The sequence below is a fragment of the Theobroma cacao genome, chromosome 1 (assembly GCF_000208745.1).
Source record: "Theobroma cacao cultivar B97-61/B2 chromosome 1, Criollo_cocoa_genome_V2, whole genome shotgun sequence".
Classification (NCBI taxonomy): domain Eukaryota; kingdom Viridiplantae; phylum Streptophyta; class Magnoliopsida; order Malvales; family Malvaceae; genus Theobroma; species Theobroma cacao.
In genome coordinates this window covers 17,323,972-17,346,203 of record NC_030850.1, presented here as the reverse complement: position 1 = coordinate 17,346,203, position 22,232 = coordinate 17,323,972, and the positions used below count along the sequence as shown (strand labels likewise).

At 33.3% G+C, this 22,232-nt stretch overlaps 1 protein-coding gene across 2 annotated transcripts; it reads left to right on the top strand.

Moving 5' to 3' along the window:
* LOC18612813 lies at positions 6,388-8,088 on the top strand. Of its 2 annotated transcripts, none has more exons than XM_007049754.2 (5): positions 6,388-6,674; positions 6,767-6,848; positions 6,946-7,382; positions 7,482-7,746; positions 7,847-8,088. In XM_007049754.2, the coding sequence occupies exons 1-5, from the start codon at positions 6,669-6,671 to the stop codon at positions 7,864-7,866; spliced, it is 810 nt and encodes a 269-aa protein (XP_007049816.2). In that variant the 5' UTR covers positions 6,388-6,668; the 3' UTR covers positions 7,867-8,088. The 2 variants fall into 2 exon arrangements, with proteins under 2 accessions (XP_007049816.2, XP_007049817.2); XM_007049755.2 differs by having other exon boundaries at positions 6,764-6,848.

Sequence of the window (22,232 nt, the reverse complement as noted above, 5' to 3'; positions counted from 1 at the left end):
TTTCTACCGGAAAATTCCTTTGGAAATTTTCAACGGAATTCCGTTGGAAAATCATTTCCAACGAAATTATTTCCAACGGAAAAACAATTCCAACGAAATTTTCTGTTGGAATGTTTTTCCAACGGAATTTTCTGTTGAAAATTTCCAACGGATTTTCAACGAAAAGTATTACCGACGAAATTTTCAACGGATTTTTCCATTGAAAAATCATCGGAAAAAAGCATTTTCAACATAAATCAGCCTTTTTCCAACAAAAAATTTCATTGAAAATAGGCTATTTTTTTGTAGTGTTGTGAACTTAATTAATTTATACAACAGTTGTATTTTAATTCAATTAAGTCTTTGTGAATTTAATTAATTTCCCACTTTATTTTAGTCTATTCCAATTATGAAATACCCCATACTTTGATATGGTGATAAATAAAGTTGATCGGATGCAAATTGAGGTTAATTAAAATGTTTAAAAGTGATAAAAGACGAAAGGAGTAGTTTAGGATAAAATATTCCGCAAGTGAGAAAATAACAATAAAATAATAATAATTTTATCGGAGGAGAATTTGTGAGATAAAAGGTGATTCGGAAGTCAAGTGAGGCACAATAAGGTATTTTGGGTACCAAGGAAACAAGATAAAATTTTTAGAATAAAATAATATTTTATTAATGAAATAATATTAAAATATTAATATTTAGTCGGATGTCGAAATTAGTCATGAAGAAGAATCATATGGTTGATCCAAGTGGGGGAGAAAATGACAAACCCGACTCTATAAAAATATTTGTCATGACATACATGTGATGGATAGCATGTTTGCATGCTAGGAGAGTCCCAAAAAATTTACAAAAGTCGGTATTGTACCTAGAGGTACAACAAAGTTGATTTAAGCCTCGAACTAGATCAAATAAACAATTTATGAGGAAATTAAGAATTTTAAAGTCCCAGAATGGTTTAATATGGTGATTCGGAGTTCGAGGATCAATTTGGAGTCAAACCAGAATTTTCGCTATCCAAGGGCAAAATGGTCATTTGCCACCTGGGGACAAAATGAGAAATTTTAGAAAAGATTTTTGGCCCCATTTGACTTATTGGAGTATGATTTGAGGTTTAGAAGTGGAAAAAATTTTTAATTTCGGTATAATTTGGAGTATAGGGGTAAAATGGTAATTTTACCACCCTAAGGGCAAAACAGTAATTTTTCATCACCAGGACATTTTTCCAGCACATGGTCATCCCTTATCCTCATTTTGACCATTGACTAATTGTGTGGTGGAGATAAAAAGGATTAAAATTTTTAAAGTTTTAAAAACGGGCCAATGACATGAGGCCACGTGTCATGCCTTTATTAATTTATTGTTTTCCTTTTTAAAAGGCACAAAAATCAGCCCATCTTCCACCCCATGGCCGCCCAAATCAGCAAGAAGAGAGAGAAAACAAAAACAAAACCCTAGAGAGAGAAAATCAAAGAAAAAGTGTGAATTTTCAAGGAAATTAAGTGAAAAAGGTGAGATTTTTTCTATTAAGCTTGAGTTTTCTTATTCCCAAGCATTTCTCCTTATTTTCCATGATTAAATTACATGTTTTTATGATGAATTGATGGCTGATCAAATGGGTTAGGAGAGGGAAAGCTGTTAGATTAATTTGATTTTAAGTTATGTTAGTGTTTTTAGTTAGTTTAGCATATTTAGGAACAAAACAACAAGAAAAGAATTCATTTTCCTCCATTACCATTATTGGCCGAATTTTCTAGGGGAATATTGGCTGATGATCTTGATGTTTATTTGAGGAATTATGATGAATAATGATGAATTATGAGCCTAGAAAAATAATGAGAATTTTCAAAGCAAAAATATGAATTTTTACCTACTAGGGGTATTTTCGTAATTTGCTACCGAAACTGATAAATTGAATCTCATTCACAGTCAGTAAGGTAATTTAAGTATAATTGGAGTATAGAAAGTGAGAAGAATTGATTTGGAGATAATAGGCTGAATTAGGTCAGCACCGCATTTAAGCGGTAGTCGGATAAGTTGTATATCATATCATGCATATATACTAAGCCTGAATTGATTTTATAATGGTCAAGTATTGATGTGGTGAATTACGTATTGTACATTGTGGATAGGTGGTGAGCAAAGTACATTGGTAAAAGTACAGAGATTGTGCTTGGAGACTGGGATTAGGAGTACATCGACTCTTAGAACTATGAGTGAACTTATTATCATCTTAATTATCTAGAGTAGTTTTATACAATTGTGTGATTTTATGAAAAATGGGTTTAAATGGTAAATTGCTATGTTTTAGGAGAAATTACGATTTTATAAAATGATTTTATAAATTTCTTGGAAAAATCGAATACTGATTTTGAAAATAGAGTAATTGGAGACTGGCTGCTTGTATTGTAAATTTATGATTTTAAATTGAATGGCTTATGACAATATATGAGCATGAATGGCTAAACTGATTTTGGTGTTAGAATTATTTGTACTGAGTATTCAGCTTTTGAGAGGCTAGGTTGCGATAAATTACCATGTCACGCTAGAATGAATTTTATTGATTGGTGGAGTATATATTAATTATTCACTGCAGAGGGGGTTTCGTGGACCAGCCTATTAGAGGGGCACGATAAACTCTATTATATTCTTACCTCGAACGGAGAGGCGCGTAGGGTATCTCTTGGAGTAAAGCTTAGGGTTCACTTCACGCCAAACCACCACGTGAAGGGGAACTCAGCCAACGCCAAGGAACGACTGTATTTTTCTCAAACTAAAAATATATTTTAAGTGTATACAAAATTTTTAACAGCCTTAGTGGACTCGGTTGGATGCCCTGCGCAAGGTATCACCAAGTATGAGTTTTGGCACGAGTCAAAGTTTTAAGAAATTCATAAGCCAAGTTGATTACTCGATTTATATGGATTGATTTTATTTGGTTGAAATGAGTTGAAAGGTAATGAAATTACAGTATGATGACTTATTTTAATTGTCTCCATTTACTCGACTTTAGATAGTTTAGATGGTATCTGTTTACTCACTAGGATTTTATAATCTCACCACCCTCATTTCCTCGCATTTTAGGCTCGGGGAATTTTATAGTTAGCTGACTTGACAAGGACCTTCATTTGGACTTGAATCGATAAAAGCTGTAGGTTTTCAGCTTCCGATGCATTTTGGTTAGATGTGGGCCCACGTGTTAGTGTAAAAGAAATTTTATGTTTTGGTTATTTGTTTTATAGTATATATGAATATAATTAACTTTTACGCTATAAGAATTATGTACCGATAGTTTTATGAAAATTATTTTACAAGAAAATAGTTTACTTTATTGAAAATTTTTATTATATTCAAATGGTCAAATTTTCACTTCAAATGAACATTTTAGATACTTAATTTGTTTTTAAATCATTAAATATATATTTTTTGCTTATCTACTACATTTTTAACAAGTTTCGAGATTTTTGACAAAAATGACTAAAATGCCCCTGTGAGCCAGAAAATAATATGTTATGTTCTGATTTGGAAATGATTTGTAATCCTTCGAATTTTGATATTTGATAACTATTGCTCACCGGGGAAGTACGAAAGCTGATATGAGAGCCTTGCGAGGTTTCGATCGACATTCGGGGTGAAGAATGTTTGTCGAGGCCTCGAGGCGGTTGTCACGGACCCGATGGGGAGTTCCGAGTTGTGACAAATTAAGTCCAACTTAATTGATTATCCTTATTTAATCTCAATTATGTCACTTAATGTATGTGACCCATTAGGCTTCAATATGTTGACAATAAATATAAATCTTAATCAAATATCAATTTGATAATTAATTAATATTTATAGATCATGAGAGGTATCTAGCAATACATCATGACCACCTAAATGTTTGAGAGTCAATTCAAAAATTTGACAAAGCCTATCAGTGCAAGCTTTTTGGTGCAAAATAGTCCTTTCATCAAATATCTCAGATATGTCATAAAGCATGACTTAGTGCCTACTTATAACATTTCATATTAGTTCTCATAATTCATGACTAACTTTATGAATTAAGAAAACTAACTTTCCTCAAATTCATCATGCTTTGCCTAAAGACTTTGTTCAAGTAAATCAAAAATTGAGAGCAAGTGAGATACATCCCCTCATATCACTTAGGGTGATGAGTCCTTTCTTGACCACTCATTGACTTTCTCATGCTTCATGGCATACCCAAAAATACCCTATTTAGGCATCTGGTAGCCTCCAGATTTGTAGGGGTGAAACCAAAATGTGTCATTCCATATACAAGATGACTTGATGTCTTAAGTCCAAGGATTAGTTGTACGACTATCACATGAAAACATATTCTATAGACACTTGAGTGAAATAACAAATGAAGTTCTCATAGCAGGTCATGTTCGATGAACTTATTTTTTAACAAGCACCTACATGCTATCCTCATGTATCTCGTATACTTCAATCTATGAGATCGATTGCTTACTTCCCAAGTAAGGAGGCTTAACATGTACCAGTCTTTGAGCATTGTTAATGCTTTGTTTTGACAATACAATGACCAAGAATAATTTTAGGAACATAGCTTTGATGCATAGTGATCTCATAATTGTAACAACTTTACAATTCTATTGTAAGGCCTTTATGTTCCATAAGCTTCATTCAATTAACACTTAATATCTCCTCATTATTGCACTAACATGAAGGAAAACTTCTATCATATATAGTTATGCAATTAAGTATGCATTAAATGACAATCTATATCCCTTGACCGATCTAATTGGCTGAAGGGCATATGCCAACACAATTTGACCCTCGAATATGTCAAAAATTACAATACTATATAAACCTTCATTTTTCATTTTTAATTTTTTTTTTGAAAAAAAATCCTACCTACCTACCTTCTCTAGCCTAATTTGGCCTTTTCTGGTTGGATGCATTGTGCTCCCTCAGGAGAATGCGGCCAGATTCGCTCTCCCTTAAGGATTGTCAATGTTGCGCTCCCTCAGGGGAGCATTGGAGCTCCCATTTGAGTGAGTTGTTGTGCTCCCTCAGGGGAGTGCCAAAGCTCCACTCTAGAAGGGATTTGGAACTCTAGATCGCACTAGATCTAGAGTTCCTTGGAGTCAAGGAGTGCCAAATCTAGCCACGAGGTGATTGGCTGGCATAAGGGAGAGCCTTTGGCCAATCAATTGCTTGAAAAAAGAGAAAATTTGAGAGAAAGAGGAAAAAATATTTTAATTTTTTTACTTTTTCTGTTAATGGTGTTAAAGAATTTTGGGTTTGAGTCTCTATTTTCTAAACTAATAGATACCTAATTTTGGTCGAAACGTAGGGATATCTAGATATTTTACATACAAAAAAAAAATATCTTTAAAATTAATAAACAGAACCCTCCACTTTTTCTTTCTTGAGCAGGCAAGTTAAGGCTAGGTGGTCACTGTACGTACAATAAGTTATGGATGATGTTGCTGGCTACTTAATACTTGAATAGCAGTTTGTTATTGCTTCAAAACGAACGTGGACTGGCATTCCACCGGAAAATCCCATGCAATGGAGGGTTGAAAAATAAACCATTCTACGTTGCTCCAGTGGATTCGTTTGTTTGTTCATGTGGTTTCTATGTAAGACAGGAAAGGGTAGGGAAGGGAAGGGAGCAGCTTCCTTGATTCCCTCTCATTCTTGCCACTCGAGTGACGCCACGTTGACATGGAAAAGCCAAGGCAATGGACAGCACAGTGATACGTCAATTCACCTGACAGCTTCCATCAGAATTTGTGTGTGAGAAGGAAAGGTTAGAAAGCTTGAGACACATGCTTCAACCGTGCAAAGATTGGCCTCAAATTCCTTTGGACATCATTGCTACATAGACAACTAACTACTGCGCCATATCTCTTTACTCTGTCATGTCAGATCAACTGGTCATTGTCCTTGCCCCGCAGCAATTAACGTTTCGGATACCATTCCACGTTCAATGTCCCAAAATATCTCTTTGCTCACTTGCTAGCAATGTTTTGGAATCATATACATCGTATTCTGACATTACACGTTTCTCATAGTTGGTATAATGTTAAAACTTCATCAAGTATAGCTTGCTGTGAGCTCCATGAGCTAGCACCTTAATTGCAAGTTGAGAGCAACTTTACGAGAAAGACCAAAGCAATTCAGATGAAGGTTGTTGTTCCAATTAATTGGAAAACGTTGTTGCTTAACGTAGAGTCTACAAGGCAAAGAACGTAGTTAATCCAGTTAAAGCTGAAAAGGCCCAAGCAGTTGGGACCACCCAGGATGCATCAACTGCAGACGTACAGGTGTATGGCAAAGAGAAGGGCCAGCAGTACAGAGCACATTCTGGTTCTTAATTAATGCTAATGCTAATCGCCCTCTAAAACCACCACATGAACATTTCTTAGTCTTATAAAACAATTCCCATGTTACTGTGAATCTCAAGCCAACCCTTCCCCACTCACTGCTCGGTTGTCTCACCATCTTCCTCAGACTCACTCCAACTTTCTTTGTCTTCATCTCCACTAGTGCCTCATTGTTTAGACAGGAATCTTCAGCATACGGACAGCACAGATAGATCTCTCAGAGCTGTCCATTTGACCAGGATTTGCTCACTCACCTCTCTCTCAGTCATTCACTAATTTAAAATACTATATTATTAGCAGTATTCCCAAAATATCAAGCAGCACATGCAGGTGAGCTTCGTCTCTTATAATCAGATATAACAAGATGAGTAACATTGTCCTCAAAGCTTTTATATGTCCCTCAATATTGTGAATTACAGCAGATCCTTCAGTGGCTCTTTAAGGTGGCACATGAACAGGGAGAACAAAATACTACTAGTCCTTCCAACAAGAAAACTGCTGAAGGTAAGAAAAACTCTTCCCAAGCACGACCAATTGTCCAAATTAGTCTCACTCACTAAAGTCTTTCTTCTTCTTTTTATATTATTTCAATTGTTTTCAGATCAAGAAGGTAAACCCAGGGAGATAATTTTGTCTAAGCATAGAAGATCAAAAAGTAAGAAGTTTAAACCATTTATATTTCTATGCAATAGAGATGCTGCAAAGGCTTGCTTCTATAGTACCATATATTTGAGAAGAACCGGGAGCTCCCACAGAAGACAGCATTGTGCCCAACCCATGAAGATGAAGAAAGAAGATATTGCTAGAGGATTAGTTGTTGGTCACAAGTCGGATTTGGCTACTCATGCAGGGAACAAAGTTCTACCGCTAATTGACGCGGCATTATCATCCTCCACTGACAAAAATGATCAATGTAGCACCAGTGGAAAGAAAGACAAGCATAAAGGGGATAAAACAAAAGCCATGTCAAGAATGAAGGAGTTGTTGAGGTGGGCTGCTGCAGCAAAATCAGAGAGAGGAAAGTCCATTGGCAGAAAGGTATGAAAGTTGTGTTCACAATTAATCTTTGCTCTTAAATTATTACTTAATTGGTAGCTTAGCAGTGTACTTAAAGCACGCACTTGAAATTGTCTCCAGGTTTTGCACTTCAGGAACCGTGGAGCTCTAAAATCAGTGCCAGATGATGATCAACTTAGCAATGACTCTCCTAAGATAAGTTTCAGATGGGATGTAGAGAGCTGCTCCACTACTTCCTCTGCCTTTTCAGGAATTTCAGCGACGTCTTCTTTGAAAAAGGATCAAACCTGCAACATGGTATCATTGAATTCAACTCCTATACATGCAGTTGGCCTAAATCGTTGCTCTGGCAGGAGAGGAAATTGGATAACTACGGACTCTGAATGTAAGACCTCCCTCTCTCTCTGCCTCCATCTGCCCCATTGTTATCTCCCTATTCATCTCTCCAGTTCACTGATATTATATCTGTTTCTTCTTCTGGACAGTTGTGGTGTTGGAGCTATGAGAAAAATTAAGAGGGTCAAGGCTGAAGCTGATGTTTTCAGGGTTGAATCAGCTACTTGATGTAAAAGAAATATATCAGTATAGCTTAATTAGATGAAGTAATGCTCATTTCTTGTTTCTTGAGATATATTAGACAGTTCTTTGAATGTAACATTAGTGCTAAGGATCTGAAATGTAACACCAGATTAATGAAGATGGCCGACAGAGTGACTTTAACTCATTATCTATTAATTTGCATTAAAGAAGAGAATGCCTGGTCTCTGGTGTATGTCAATAACTATCAACGAACCATTAATTTTGGAGACTGACCTAACACATGATATCATATTTAGAGATTTTTTACAATTCAAGGATTTTATCTATTATTGACAAAAATTTAGAATTTTTATATTGAAATATCATTGGATGCAATAAGTTTCAACTAAATAATTATCAACGCACAAGCATTTTATTTTATTATAAGTGCATGTAAATATCCCTTTACTCAAAGAGTTAAACTCAAATCTCCTTTCTTCACATAAAAAAATTTTTTTTGTTAAAAATTAAAGTAACGATCAAATAATAAAGCTTTAAGCTTCATAAAATAACATGAAATAATTAAAAATTTGCTTTCTATAGAGGCCATTTTCAAGGGTAGAAAATAAAATATCTTCATGTAGGATATATATTGAAAATTGTGGCTACCAATTGTTACATAATAATGATGATATATAAGAGGTTCTTGGCCATTTAAGTAATTTCTTAACTTTTCTTTTAACTGGAATTTTTTAGCCTAATGTTAGAGTTTGAGGTTAGTAGATAAACAAGTTTTTTTAATAGATGAAATATTAAGGTGGATATTATGAAAAACATGGAAAACAGTATCTGAAATAAAATATAACCTAAGTAAAAGTCCTATTATTTACTTAACACAGAGAGAGTAGATCTTGCAACATAAGTCATTTGATTAATTAGTAATTAATGTTTTTACCCAAGCCCCACATTTTAATTACCAAATTTAGGTGAAAGATTGTATGTTATTAAGAGTAATTAAGATATATAGACGGGTTATTATTTGGCCATTGCTTCCTTTATCAAAAGAGAAATGCAATAGAATCTGAAAAAAAAAAAAATTGTACGAATAGTTTGTAAGCGGTTTGGATATCATCCTAATTCTCATGAGTCCTTACTTTAATTATACTTGGGATTTATGTCATTTAGGCAAGATTTGAAGTCGTCATCCAGTATTTATTTTGGAATTTAGAACGAGTTGTATGAGTTTCGTGGTCACAATTATTCTTGTCATTTTTAGAGAACTTGGTTCGAAAATTTAAATATGAAATATGACAGAAATCAAGCTTCCAACCTCGCCTTAAACTCAAACTATATTATTTTATTTTGAATCGACTCGATAAGGGATAAAAATCAAAAAGTACATCACACCTTTACTAATTCATATGTCATGCAATTATTAACTATTGATGTCTTATACTGTCACACATGCATCTAAAGAGATACAAATAAGTTGGTAGCCTTAGGTTGTTATTGACCAGTCACATGATGCAAACAAATTCTTCTAAAGTAAATAAAGTAATACATGTTATATATAAACAATAATGAAACAGCTATGAAAAAAGAAAGATGAAAAATCTTGAGATAAAAATTGTACATGGCATGCAAAATTACGAAATGTCATAAAACTACGTGGTATAACAAATGATGAAAAGCCCTTAGCAACCCTTAATACTACATGGCATGCCAAAATCATCCTCAAGACTATATGGCATAGCGTTCCTAGAATCCATGGCAAAGCACAAGCATTTCACAAACCACATGGCACTTCAGAGTAATAATCCTAAGATTAAATGACACACCACATTACGGCATACCTCATGTCATGGCATAGCAAACTTTGATTCCAACATTAAAATAACCATGGTGACATACAACCTATATGCTATCTTATTAGCATACATCTATGTGACAAACTAGTATTATGATGGTCCTAAACTTTGCACATTATCATGCATATTAATGTGTCTACATGAATAGTCATGTGAACATGTGTGTGTCTACATTATCCGCTTGGAGCTACATTCAAAGGTTTAGGTTGGCGTGGGCTATGATTGGATTAGTCAAAGATTGGATTGCTAGAAATCTAACCTGGGCTATGTAGATTAGAGTGGGCTCTTGTGGCTGGTCTGGAAACATCCAGGCCTGTTTGGAGTAAAGCACTAGAAGAGAAGAGAGGGGAAAGAGGCTCTTGAATTCTAAGGTGTGGAGAAGTGTGAAATGTAAATGACTATTTATAGTTGGAAATGAAATGAAATGGATTAAAGGCAACGAACGACTCGGATTTGATGAAAATTCTAAATTTATTATCATTTTAAAGATAAAGCACCAGATAATTAAAAATAAATCAAAATAAAATTACTCAAAATTAGTTCAAAATCATTCAATTTCAAGATTTTGAGCTAGATTCATCCTTGGATCGATCAACACTTTGAAGTTGGAAACATGGGAAAATTAGAAATTTAGAAAGTAAGTTTTACAATGTGATAAGCATAGAAAATAAAAGCCCCGGTCACATCTATGTTCAAGTTGCCTACATTCTCCAAAGAGATCAAACTTGAACCTAGTTCAAAACATCCTCCTTGATATTTTGATAATACACTTATTTCAATTTTCAGTTTGCCACATGGCAAATTCTAGAATTGTCTAAAAGGTCTTAGATGGCTAGAGAAATTCAAGATTGTCGAAATAAATCTTGAGTTTGTTAAGAATATCCGATATTTTTGAATTAAGAAAATATTCTTTAGAATTTCTAAAATAAATCCCAGGGTTGTTAAGAATATTCTTCAAAATTTTAATTTTTGGATTTTTCAAAATTAATTCTTGGTTTTAACATTTTTGAAATGGTTCATCAAAATAAAATCTAAGATTGTTAATCAAAATTACTATTGTTAGAGTTGTCAAATACATATAAAAAAAACTTTAAAAATTAATTTGAACAATTTAAAAATTCTCAAAATAAATTGAAATAAAATAAAAGAAAGGCAAAAATGAATTTTAAAACTTGAAAAGGAATGTCACTATTGATTGTTTGTTGCATGTTAATGATAGGCGCCAAACAACCCAAAATTCAATCCTTATATCAATGAGGCAAAGTGACGCAGGAGCATATGGGATTGTATTTTATTTAATTTAGTTTTTACTAATTTTAGTTAATTTAGGAGTATATTATTATTATTATTATTTAAGAATTATAAATATAATAGAATTCTTCTTTTACTTGTATTAGGACTTTAAGCTAGTCATGTTCTATTTAAGAATAGAACACATATTTTATTAAAATCCCTTGTTAATTATTCTAATTGTATTAAGTAACTAAAAGTAGAGTTTTATTAAGACGTGAGCCTATAATACTATAAATAGAACCCTTAGACTTAGTTACGGGATATTCAAGTTGAGAGTTAATAAATAATATTTTCTTAAGCAAGAATGCTTATTTCTTTAGGCTTTTTTTAAAGGGTAAGAGGTTTCAGTATCTTTGGCTTAACCAAGCAAAGTGGGATTTTGGCTATTTTTCACCTTAATAGGGTTTTTAACCTTGCCAAAATTGGTGATTCACCTTAGTAGGGTTTTCAACCTCTCCACGATTGGTGTCTTTCACCACGCCTAGGTGTCTTTACAACGCCTCGGCATCACAAAGTGTATATAGTTGATTTTGGTTCCTATTTATTTTCTTTAGAGTTGTTTTACAACGTAATACTATGTAGAGGATAATAAGAACAACTAGAACAAGTGAAGCACTATTTCGCGCAGAACAATTAGAACAAGTGAAACACTACTGTACATGGAACAAATAGAACAAGTGAAGCACTACTTTACACAAAACAAGTAGAACAAGTGGAGCACTATTTCATGTAAAACAATTAATACAAGTGGAACAACTACTTTGAGTGGAGCACTACTTCATGTAAAACAATTAATACAAGTGGAACAACTACTTTGAGTGGAGCAGTACTTCATGTAAAACAACTAATACAAGTGGAACAACTACTTTGCATGGAACAACTACTTCACGTGATAGTAGTAAAAGCAACCCAAAATAAATAGTAAAGTTCATGGGTTGCTTTCACCTTGAAATGTTCAGAAAAGTTTGGCTTGATAATTCAAAAATGGAGGTTATTAAAAGATCTTCCTCTTAATATTTTCTTAAAGTACAAGTGTTTCTCCCGTTCACCCCTACCTTGTTTTCCTGTACCTGTTCACACACACCTTATTTTTTTATCTTATTCTTTTATACATTTTCATGTATACCTCTTCTCTCGTACCTTGTTCTCGTGTACCTTTTCATGTATGCCTTTTCTCTTTTACCTTGTTCTTGTGTACCTTTTTACGTATACTTCTTCTCTTTTACCTTCTACTAAAGAATAAGTTTTATTACATCCATTATTTCAACGGGTCACATAATGAGTTTTTAATCGTTTCTCATTATGTGCAATAAAATCACCACTTTAATATCCATATAATGGGTTACAGTAACAATTATTCATATGTACATTAAATCTCTTGTTAATAATATTATTCATTACATACATTAGAGCTTATTCTTTAGTAATTGCCTTTTCTAGCGCTATACATAAAGCCTTCACAATTCATTTGAAGGATATTTTTCTAGGGCCAGAACAACATGTTTTCACCTAGAGCTTTTCTCTCTAATTTTCTTTTTCCCCAATTCTCTACTTATTCAATTGGTGCTTTACTTGTACTAGAAATGGATAGACAAGAAAGACCTGTGTACTACCTTTGTAGATGTTTACACGGAAGTGAGTTAAATTATCCACCTATAGAGAAGTATTGTTTTGCTTTTTTGTATGTAACTCAAAAGCTTCAACATTGTTTCTTGGCTCACAAGCTCATAATATTGACAAGGTTAGAACCCATCATGTTCTTACCCTCTAAGCCAGCTCTATCTGAAAGAATGGCAAAATGTCTTCTTGTGTTGAAAGAATTCAATGTATCAGTTGTTCAGTTAAAAACTATCAAGTCTCAAGTTCTTTCAGATTTGTTAGCATATTTCCCATCTTAGTTTGAAAAAGTTATTCTTCATGCTATTCCAACTAAATTTCATGAAGAGATACGTTCAAGGAACATACAAGAAAAAGAGTGGAATCTATACTTCGATGGTTTTTCAAACAGTTTTGGAATAGTTCTCATTCCACCAACTAGAGAAGATAACTCTTTGATACAAAGTTTTGAGTTAATCTATTCTCATTCGAGTATAAGTCACATCTCCTTGGAAGAAAAATATCTTTATGTCTTGGAAGTGTCAAATAAAGATGGAAGCACATTGATTCTAGGTTTAGAGTTCAACTCTTATGATTGGAGTAAAGAACCTATTTCTTTAGCTATTACGCTAGATGTTCTGTGCACTAATAATCAAGCACAATATGAAGCATTAACTTTAGGCTTATACGTGGCAACAATTGAAGTAAGCAATCTTTGTATTCACGGAGATTCTAATCTTATCGTAAAATAAACCAATAGTGAGTTCTCCTTGAAAGAGTTGATGTTTGCTTTTTATGAAACTCTTGTTCATTCCTTATAAGAAAAATTTTAAGTGGTTAAATGTGAACACACCCCAAGAGCAACAAACTGTTATGCCGATGCACTTCTTACTTTGGCTTTTAAAATCCACATTTAAGAAAAAGAAAGAAGTATTCTTGTAACTATACTTAAGAGGACTCTTCCATGTCCATCTAGTGAGTTATTATAGCCTCCAACTCAAGAGGAAGAGGATTGGCGAAAACCTATCATAGAAAAGTTGCTTAATCCAAGGTTTGCTTTTATTTCACTCTTGAAACATTTCATCTTAATTCATGGTACATTATGTTGACTCCATTTTGAGAAAAAAGCTAAAGAACCTTATCTTACACACTTGTTTTTCATTTCGATTCTTGTAAAAGTGTTTGAGCTCTATTGTATTTATCTTAGATCAGCCAGGGTGATCACGTGTATTCCTTTTTCTTCTTTTTTTCTTTGTTGATTACAGTGTGGGAAGCACTCTAAGATTTATTGTAAAGGATTAGAGTTTGGGTTAAAAGTTCACCTTGTAAAAACTTGGTGGAAGCTGTTAATTCCACTAGTTTAGTAAAGTTGGGTTAAAAATCCTTGATTGAGAGATCAAGATAGTAGATGTAGGTCAAGAGGACCGAACCACTATAAATACTTGTGTTTTGTCCATTTCTCTATACCTTTTCTTATTTGGTGTCTTTTAACTTTAACAAGTTTTAAACCTTCCATCTTATTTCTTTTAATGAGCTCTTCAAGCTCAAAAAGCTGTTTTCAAAATTTTCAATGCTATTGACCTCCTTTAGCATTCCATTGGGACCAGCACATTATACAACAAAAAAAGTAATTGAGTGCTAACAAGATGTATTTTTGAGCATAAGGTAAAAGAAGAGCAAGAAATCCCATGAGTAAATGTGTGGGGAAAAAGGACCACCTTTTCTTCGCTTACTCCAAAGATCAAGATATTTTTGGCCATTGATGTCCAAAGATGCTTTACAGCTTCAAAAGTCTTGCACCAGATGTTTTGAACCACTAGATGTACATGAATGCCATTTTGTGGGAAGTTTTGGTGATTAGCATAGACCTTATACTGATTTTCTCCAAAATGGGATTTTACTAACTTTTAAGATGCAAGACAACACAAGAAAAAAGCTCAACATTTCTTCCTCAAAGATAATGACTTGTTTAGGCTTTCAATTGCAAGAACACCATTGAAATGTGTTTCTCTAGCTGATGTTAATTCATTATTGGAAAAAATGCATGCAAATAGAAGTGGAGAACATGAAGATCAAAGGAAGCTTTATTTGAAGCTTTTAGATCTTGGATATTATTGGCTTACTATGGAAGTGGATGCAGTGAACCACGCTTTGTGTCAAGTTCATGGGAATGCTATACATGCTCCAACTGTACAATTTCATAATATCATTACTCCTTGGCCTTTCCACACTTATGTGTTTGATTTGATTGGACCCGTCAATCCGTTTTCTAGATGGCATACATGGATATTAGTAGCAACAAAGTGCTTTACTAAATGTGTGGAAGCTATTTCTTTGAAGAATGTGACTGGTCCAACGATAGCAAATTTTATCAAAGAAAACGTCATTTACAGGTTACCTAAGCATGTTCTTTCAAACAATGGTACTCCATTCATCAATTCTAATGTAAGGGAATTACTTGCCCATTACGATATGGATCATGTGAAGTTTAATCCTTACTACCCGTAAGGAAATAATTTAGCTGAAGCTATAAACAAGACTTTACTCAAAGCGCTTAGTAAAATGGTGCATGAAGAACTAAAGATTGTTGACTCCATATGTTTTTGATGATAGCAAAACAATCCTCATTCATTAACGTCTAACTTCATTATTTAAGTGTACAAGAGAAAGTTAATTCCCTCAGTAAAATGAATGATTAAAATCAAGATCATATAATAGATTGGTTAATCAGTTAAAGTGAGAAAGATGAAAAGAGTTAGTGAAGACAAGGCTTTTGTAACTAATTATCAAGATGCCTTAATCAGTTAAGGAATGACTAGTTTATAAGTTGAAGCCAAACAGAAAAATATTAATTAGTTAGCATTATGCTTAATTGATTAAGAAGGTGCTGGACAAAGGAAAACAAAAGTGTGTTAATCAATTAAGGCATGGGGTTAATCGGTTAGAGCATAAGACTTTAAGATCCTCCAAGTGCCAAAACTCAAATTTAAAGTGAAGTTGACTGTTGAAGGGAGTTAAAATGAAGAAGTGCAAATTCTAAAAATTTTTAATAGATTAGAGCTTGTGTTAATCCGTTAAGGCTAAAGGAAGTAAAGCTCCAATCAGTTAAGAAAAGAGTTAACTAGTTAGAGAAAGTCTACTTAAGTAGAGAAGCTTGAAGACAAAGATCTCTTAATTGGTTAGAGTCTCCTGTAATCGATTAACGCAGAGTACACAGCAGCAAGACAGTGCAAGGCAAAGAAGCAGTAATCAGTTAGAGCTACTTGTAACCAATTAGCCGAATTCTGTTTGTCCATTTGAATTTAAGCATTAGAGGTCAAAATAATAGCTAAAATGGCATCAGAGTTGTCTTCAATGGCTAGAAACTGCCCCTAATAGAAAAATCTGACTCTCCAAGTATAAAAGAAAGCTTCAACGGTTAATGAAAATATATTGGATGAGAAAAGAGCCATTTTAAGCAAAAAGTCAAATATCCTTCACCAAAAACACTTGTTTTTCATTCCTATTCCAGAAAAAGTGTTTGAGCTTACTTGTAATTTTTCTAGATTTGTAAAGTTTCTAATTATACTCATTTTTTTCTATTTCTTGGGAAATTAGAGTGTGGGAAGCATTCTAAAACTTGTTGTAAGGGATTAGAGCTTGGGTTAGAAGCTCATCTTGTAAAAGCTTGGTTGAAGCTGTTAATTCCACTAGTACAGTAAAGTTGGGTTGAAAATCTTTGATTAGGAGTTCAAGGTAGTGGATGTAGGTCAAGGGGATCAAACCACTATAAATACTCTTGCATTGTCTACTTTTCTATACCTTTCCTTATTTGGTGTCTTTTAATTCTAATAACTTCTAGACCTTCTTTCATCTAGTTTATTAAGAAATCCACAAGCTCTAAAGGATTGACCAAAAAATTTTTAAGTGCTATTCACCCACTTTAGCACTCCAATGGGAACAACAAGTGGTATTAAAGCTAAACTCTTTATTTAGGCTTAATATCCTTGGGGGAGATCTTTATGGCTTTGCAAAAGTCTGTTGTTGCTAAGAGTCAATCCAAAAATAAGCCTCTTTTATTTGATGGATCAAATTATGCATATTGTAGTACTAACATGTCTATATATTAGGGACCTTGATTATGAAATGTGGGATATAATCACGGGAAGACCCTATGTTCCCACCTCACCTAGTTTTGTTATAGATGAGAGAATGCCTAAGCCAAGAGTTAAGTGGACTAAAGCTGAAGTAAAAAAGGTTTAAATTAATTTTAAAGCTATTAACACCTTACATTGTGCACTGACCCCATTAGAATTCAATAAAATCTCTAGCTGTACTACAGCCAAAGAGATTTGGGAAAAACTTAAAGTCATTATGAAGGGGCTTCACAAGTAAAGGAGTCTAAAATAACCCTATTCACCCACAATTATGAAATGTTTGAAATGGAACCAGGTGAAAGCATCTTTAACATGTTCAATAAGTTTATCAACATTACAAATAACCTCAATCAACTTAGGAAAACCATCCTTGAGCATGAGTTAATGAAAAGATTACTAAGATACCTCCCAAAAAGTTGAAAACCCTAAGTCACAACCATCTGAGAGGCTAAAGATCTCAATGTAGTCACACTTGATGAAATTTATGGCTCACTCCTCACACATGAACTTGAAATGAAAGAAGAAGGAAAAAAGGAAAAGTAAAAAGCCAAAAAAAAGAAAAACAATCTTGCACTCAAAATCAACACACTCGAGGAAGAATTAGAAGGGTTGTCAAGTGACGATGATGATGAAGAGCTAGCCATGATGGCCAGAAAATTTAAAAAGCTGATGAGACAAAAAGGCGGAAGGTTTGGGAAACGAAACTTCAATAAGGATTAAGGTTCTACTTGGAAAAGCAAGCACAAGGGTGGTCTTAGCAAGAAAGATGAAATGATCTATTTTGAATGCAAAAAACTTAGACACTTTATATTAGAATGTCCATTACTAAAGGAAAAATCTTCAAAAAGGATGAAGAAAATAAAAAAAGTAATAGTGGTAGCAACAAGGTCCGATAGTGACTCTTTAAGCTTAGAAGAAGAAAAAGACAAATTGAAAAAAAGAGCAAATTCTTGCTTCATGGCAAAATAGGAAAAATGTGAGGTAACATCTAATTTATATGATATTTCTTATCATGATTTGCAAGATGAACATGAGTGCCTATATGCTAAATGTGAGGTAACATCTTGAAGTAAAACTATGAGAAAATAGGTTATGGCATTGAATGATAAATTAGAAAAAGTAAAGTTTCTTTTCAAATGCAATTTTGAGCAAAGAAATTTTTTTCAAATAGAACTCGAGCATTCAAAAATTGACTTTGAACTTCTAAGGTTAAAACTAGAAAGCAAAAATTTAGAATTACAAAGAATAGTTGATGAAAATGTTTCACTTAAAGTTGAAATAGAAGAAAGATCAAAATTGAGATCAAAAAGTGAAGAAGAGCCTAAAAGAAATACAAGCTTTAGAAGGAAGATTAATGCATTCTCATGTCATTATTATGTATGCGGTAAAAAAGGTCATATGTCTTATGAATGTTATCATCATAATAGAAATTTTCCTAAAATTAAACTGGTTTGGGTTCCTAAAGGATCCCATGTGATTGCTAACTCTTAAGGGCCATTAAAGTATGGGTACCTTTAAAGAAAAATTGAAAATCTATTTTATAGGTTAAGCAAAGACAAAAGGATTAATGTTTTGAAGCTCAACCAAAGGAAAGGCAGCCTTGGTTCCTGGATAGTGGTTGCTCAAGTCACATGACCAGTAATGAGAACTAGTTTACTAAACTTGATAGAAACAAGAGTGGTAGTTTTTCTTTTGGTGATGCCTCATAGGGTATTATTTAAGGAATTGAAACCATTAGTAACATATCTCAAACCTAAATCACGCATGTTTTATTTATTAAAGTTTTAAAACATAATTTGCTAAGCATTAGTCAACTTTGTGATAAAGGCTTTAAAGTATGCTTTGATTCTCATGGATGTCAAGTGATTAATGTTAACACTAACAAAGTAGTATTCATTGGCAAAAGAATTAAGTATTTGTATGTTATTTTTCTTGATGAGATTAAGTTTAGTGGATTTTGTATGATAGTTGGTTGTGGCATAGAAGATTAGGATGTTGGTCCCAATTGAGTGCTAGAGAGGGTGGATAGCATTAAAAATTTAAACTTAGCCTTGTTTGAAAGATAAAGCTTTTAACTAAGTAGAGGAAAATGAATATAAAGCTTCTAGTTGCTAAAAGACAACAAGTAGGGAAGGGTAAAGAGAAGTGGACAATGCAAAGCTATTTATAGTGGTTCGGTCTCTTTGGCTTACATCCATTACCTTGATCTCCCAATCAAAGATTTTCAACCTAACTTCACTAAGCCAGTGGAATTAGCAGCTTCCACCAAGCTTTTACAAGGTAAGCTCTCAACTCAAGCTCTAATCCCTTGCAACAAGCTTTAAAGTGCTTCCCACACTCTAATCTCCCAAGAAAAAGAAGAAAAAAAAACCTTTACAAGTCTGGATAGATTACAATCAAGCTCAAACACTTTTTCTAATTTGGAATGAAAGACAAGTGTTTTTGGTGAAAAATATTTGGCTTTTTTGCTCAAAGTAGCTCTTCTCTCTTCAAATCTACATTCTTTGATCGTTGGAGCTTCTTTTTAGACCTGGAGAGTCATATTTTTCTGTTGGAGATAGTTTCTAGCCGTTAGAAACAACTCTGATGTACTTCTAGCAGTTATTTTATCCTTTAGTATTTAAATTCAAAAAGAAAGACATACTTCGGCTAACGATTACAAGCAGCTCTAACCGATTACAGCTTCTCTGCCTTGCACTGTCTTGCTACTGAGTTCTTTACTTTAACCGATTATAGGAGACTCTAGTCGATTACAAACTTTCTGTTTTCATTATTCTTTACACAATAGTCTTCTTCAATTTGGTTAGCTTGTCCCTTAACTGATTGAAGCTTACTTCCTTTAACCATAACCAATTAAAATCACCTTTAATCAACCAGAAGATCTTTGAATTTTGAACTTCTCTATTTTGGCTCCGTTCAATGGTCAACTATATTTTCAAACTTGTTTTTGGCGCTTGAAGATACTAGGACCTTGTGCTCTAACTGATTAACCAGACCTCTTAATCGATTAGTATATTTCTATTTTGCTTCAACTTATCACACAACCATGCCTTAAATAATTAAGGTCCTTTGATAATCAGTTACTAAGGTTTTGTTTATGTTCATTACTTGCTCTTTCCCTCTTAACTGATTAACTCTTCATTAAACTTAGCAAGCTCCTTGACTTGCCTTTAATTAACAACTTTGTTAGGGGTATTAAATTAAATCCTACACACTTAAATAATAAGATTAGACATTAATGAATGAAGAATGTTTTGTTATCATAAAAAACATATGGAGTCAACATAGGACATGCTAATATGCACACTATTTCAAAACTCTTAAGAAAAAACTTAGTCATTGGACTACCAAAGATATCATTTGAAAATGACAAGGTTTGTGATGCATGTCAATTTGGGAAACAAGTTAAAAGTTCATTTAAAACAAAGAAAGTTATATAAACTTCTAGGCCACTTGAATTATTACATGTTAACTTGTTTGGACCAATCACTGTGGCTAGTCTAAATGGCAAGTTATATGGCTTTGTTATTGTGGATAATTGCTCTAGATATACATGGGTATATTTTCTTACTCATCAAGATGATACATTGTCAATTTTTATTAAACATTGTAAAGGAGTTAAAAATAAAAAAGGCCTTACCATTGTTAGTATTAGGAGTGACCATAGTGGTGAATTTGAAAGTGGCAACTTTGAAATATTTTGCAATGAAAATGATTGTGATCACAATTTTTCTACTCATAGAACCCCACAACAAAATGAAGTTCTTAAAAGGAAGAATAAAACCCTAAAAGAGATGGCAAGGGTAATGCTTTGTGAAAATGATTTGCCAAAATATTTTTGGGCTGAAGTTTTGAATTTCATGCAACTTACATTTTGAGCAAAGTTTCCATTAGAGCCATGATTTCTAAAACCCCTTATGAGCTTTACAAAGGAAGAAAACCAAATATTTCTTAAGTAGTTTTGGATGCAAATGCTTTGTTTTAAGTAATAAAAAACACACCTTGGGAAAGTTTGATGCTAAGAGTGATGAGGCAATTTTCTTAGGCTATGCATTAAACTCTAAAGCATATAGAGTATTTAACAAAAGAACTCTAGTTATAGAAGAGTCAATTTATATTGTTTTTTATGAGACTAATGCTGCATAAAGGATGGTAGTGCTTAATGATAATGATACAGATGACATTGAGAAGAAAATGGAGAAGATGAGCTTGGATAACAAAGAAAATGATGGAGAGAGCTTGAAGGAGAAAGATGATGATGAACCACCATTAAAAGACTTCAAAGAACTAAAGAACAACACAACGATCTTCTTAGAAGCTAAAGATTTGTAAGGAATCATCTTTAAGAAATAATCATTGGTGATCCCTTTGAAGGTGTCAAAACTGGAAGATGATTAAGAGAAGCTTGTGCATATCTTACATTCATATCAGAAGTGGAACCAAAGAATGTTGAGGAAGTTGAAAAAGAAAAAAGTTGGATCATAGTTATGCAAGAAGAGCTAGGCCAATTTGAAAGTAACAAGGTATGGTCTTTAGTTTCAAGGCCAACCAACCATCCAATTGTTGGTACCAAATGGGTATTCAAGAACAAGATGGATAAGTTGGGAAATGTGGTAAAGAATAAGGCAAGGTTAGTTGCTCAAAGGCACAATAAAAAAAAAAGGTTGTATAAGAATTTTGCTAAAGAAATGTAATGAGAATTTAAAATGAGCATGATGAGAGAGCTAAAGTTCTTCTTTGGCCTATAAATCAAGCAATGTGAGGATGGAATATTCATCAACCAAGAGAAATATACCAAAGTTATATTGAAGAAATTTGGTAGGATGGATATGAAATCAATTGGAACTCTTATGAGTCGCTCCACAAAGCTTGACAAAAATGATACAAGAAAAGATGTGGATCAAAAGCTCTATAGAGGTATGATTGGTTCACTTCTTTATTTAATTACAACTAGACCTAACATTTTATTTAGTGTTTGCCTATGTGTAAGATTCCAATCATGTCCCAAGGAATCACCTTTGATTATAGTAAAAAGGATTTCTAGATATCTCTTGGATACTCAAGGTTTAGGCTAATGGCATCCAAAAGGTTCATCTTTTAATATTTTTGGCTATTCTGATGCTGATTTTGCTTGTGGCAAAATTGATCGGAAAAGCACCAACGATACTTATTAATTCTTTGAAAACATGCTTGTGTCTTAGTCTTGTAAGAAACAAAATTATGTTCCTTTATCAACTACTGAAGCTGAATATATCTCACTAGGTAGTTGTTGTGTACAAATACTATGGATTAGGCAACAACTAAATGATTTTGGAATGGCTATGCATAAAATTCCCATATATTGTGATAATATGAGTGCCATAAATATCTTCAAAAATCCTGTTCAACATTTTAGAACAAAGCACATAGAAATTAAACATCATTTCATTCAAGATCATGGGATTAAGGGAAATATTGAA

Coding starts and splice junctions, on each gene's coding strand:
- LOC18612813 (XM_007049755.2), top strand. Junction 7,383..7,481: donor GAAAGTCCATTGGCAGAAAG/GTATGAAAGTTG, acceptor AATTGTCTCCAG/GTTTTGCACTTCAGGAACCG. Junction 7,747..7,846: donor GATAACTACGGACTCTGAAT/GTAAGACCTCCC, acceptor TCTTCTGGACAG/TTGTGGTGTTGGAGCTATGA.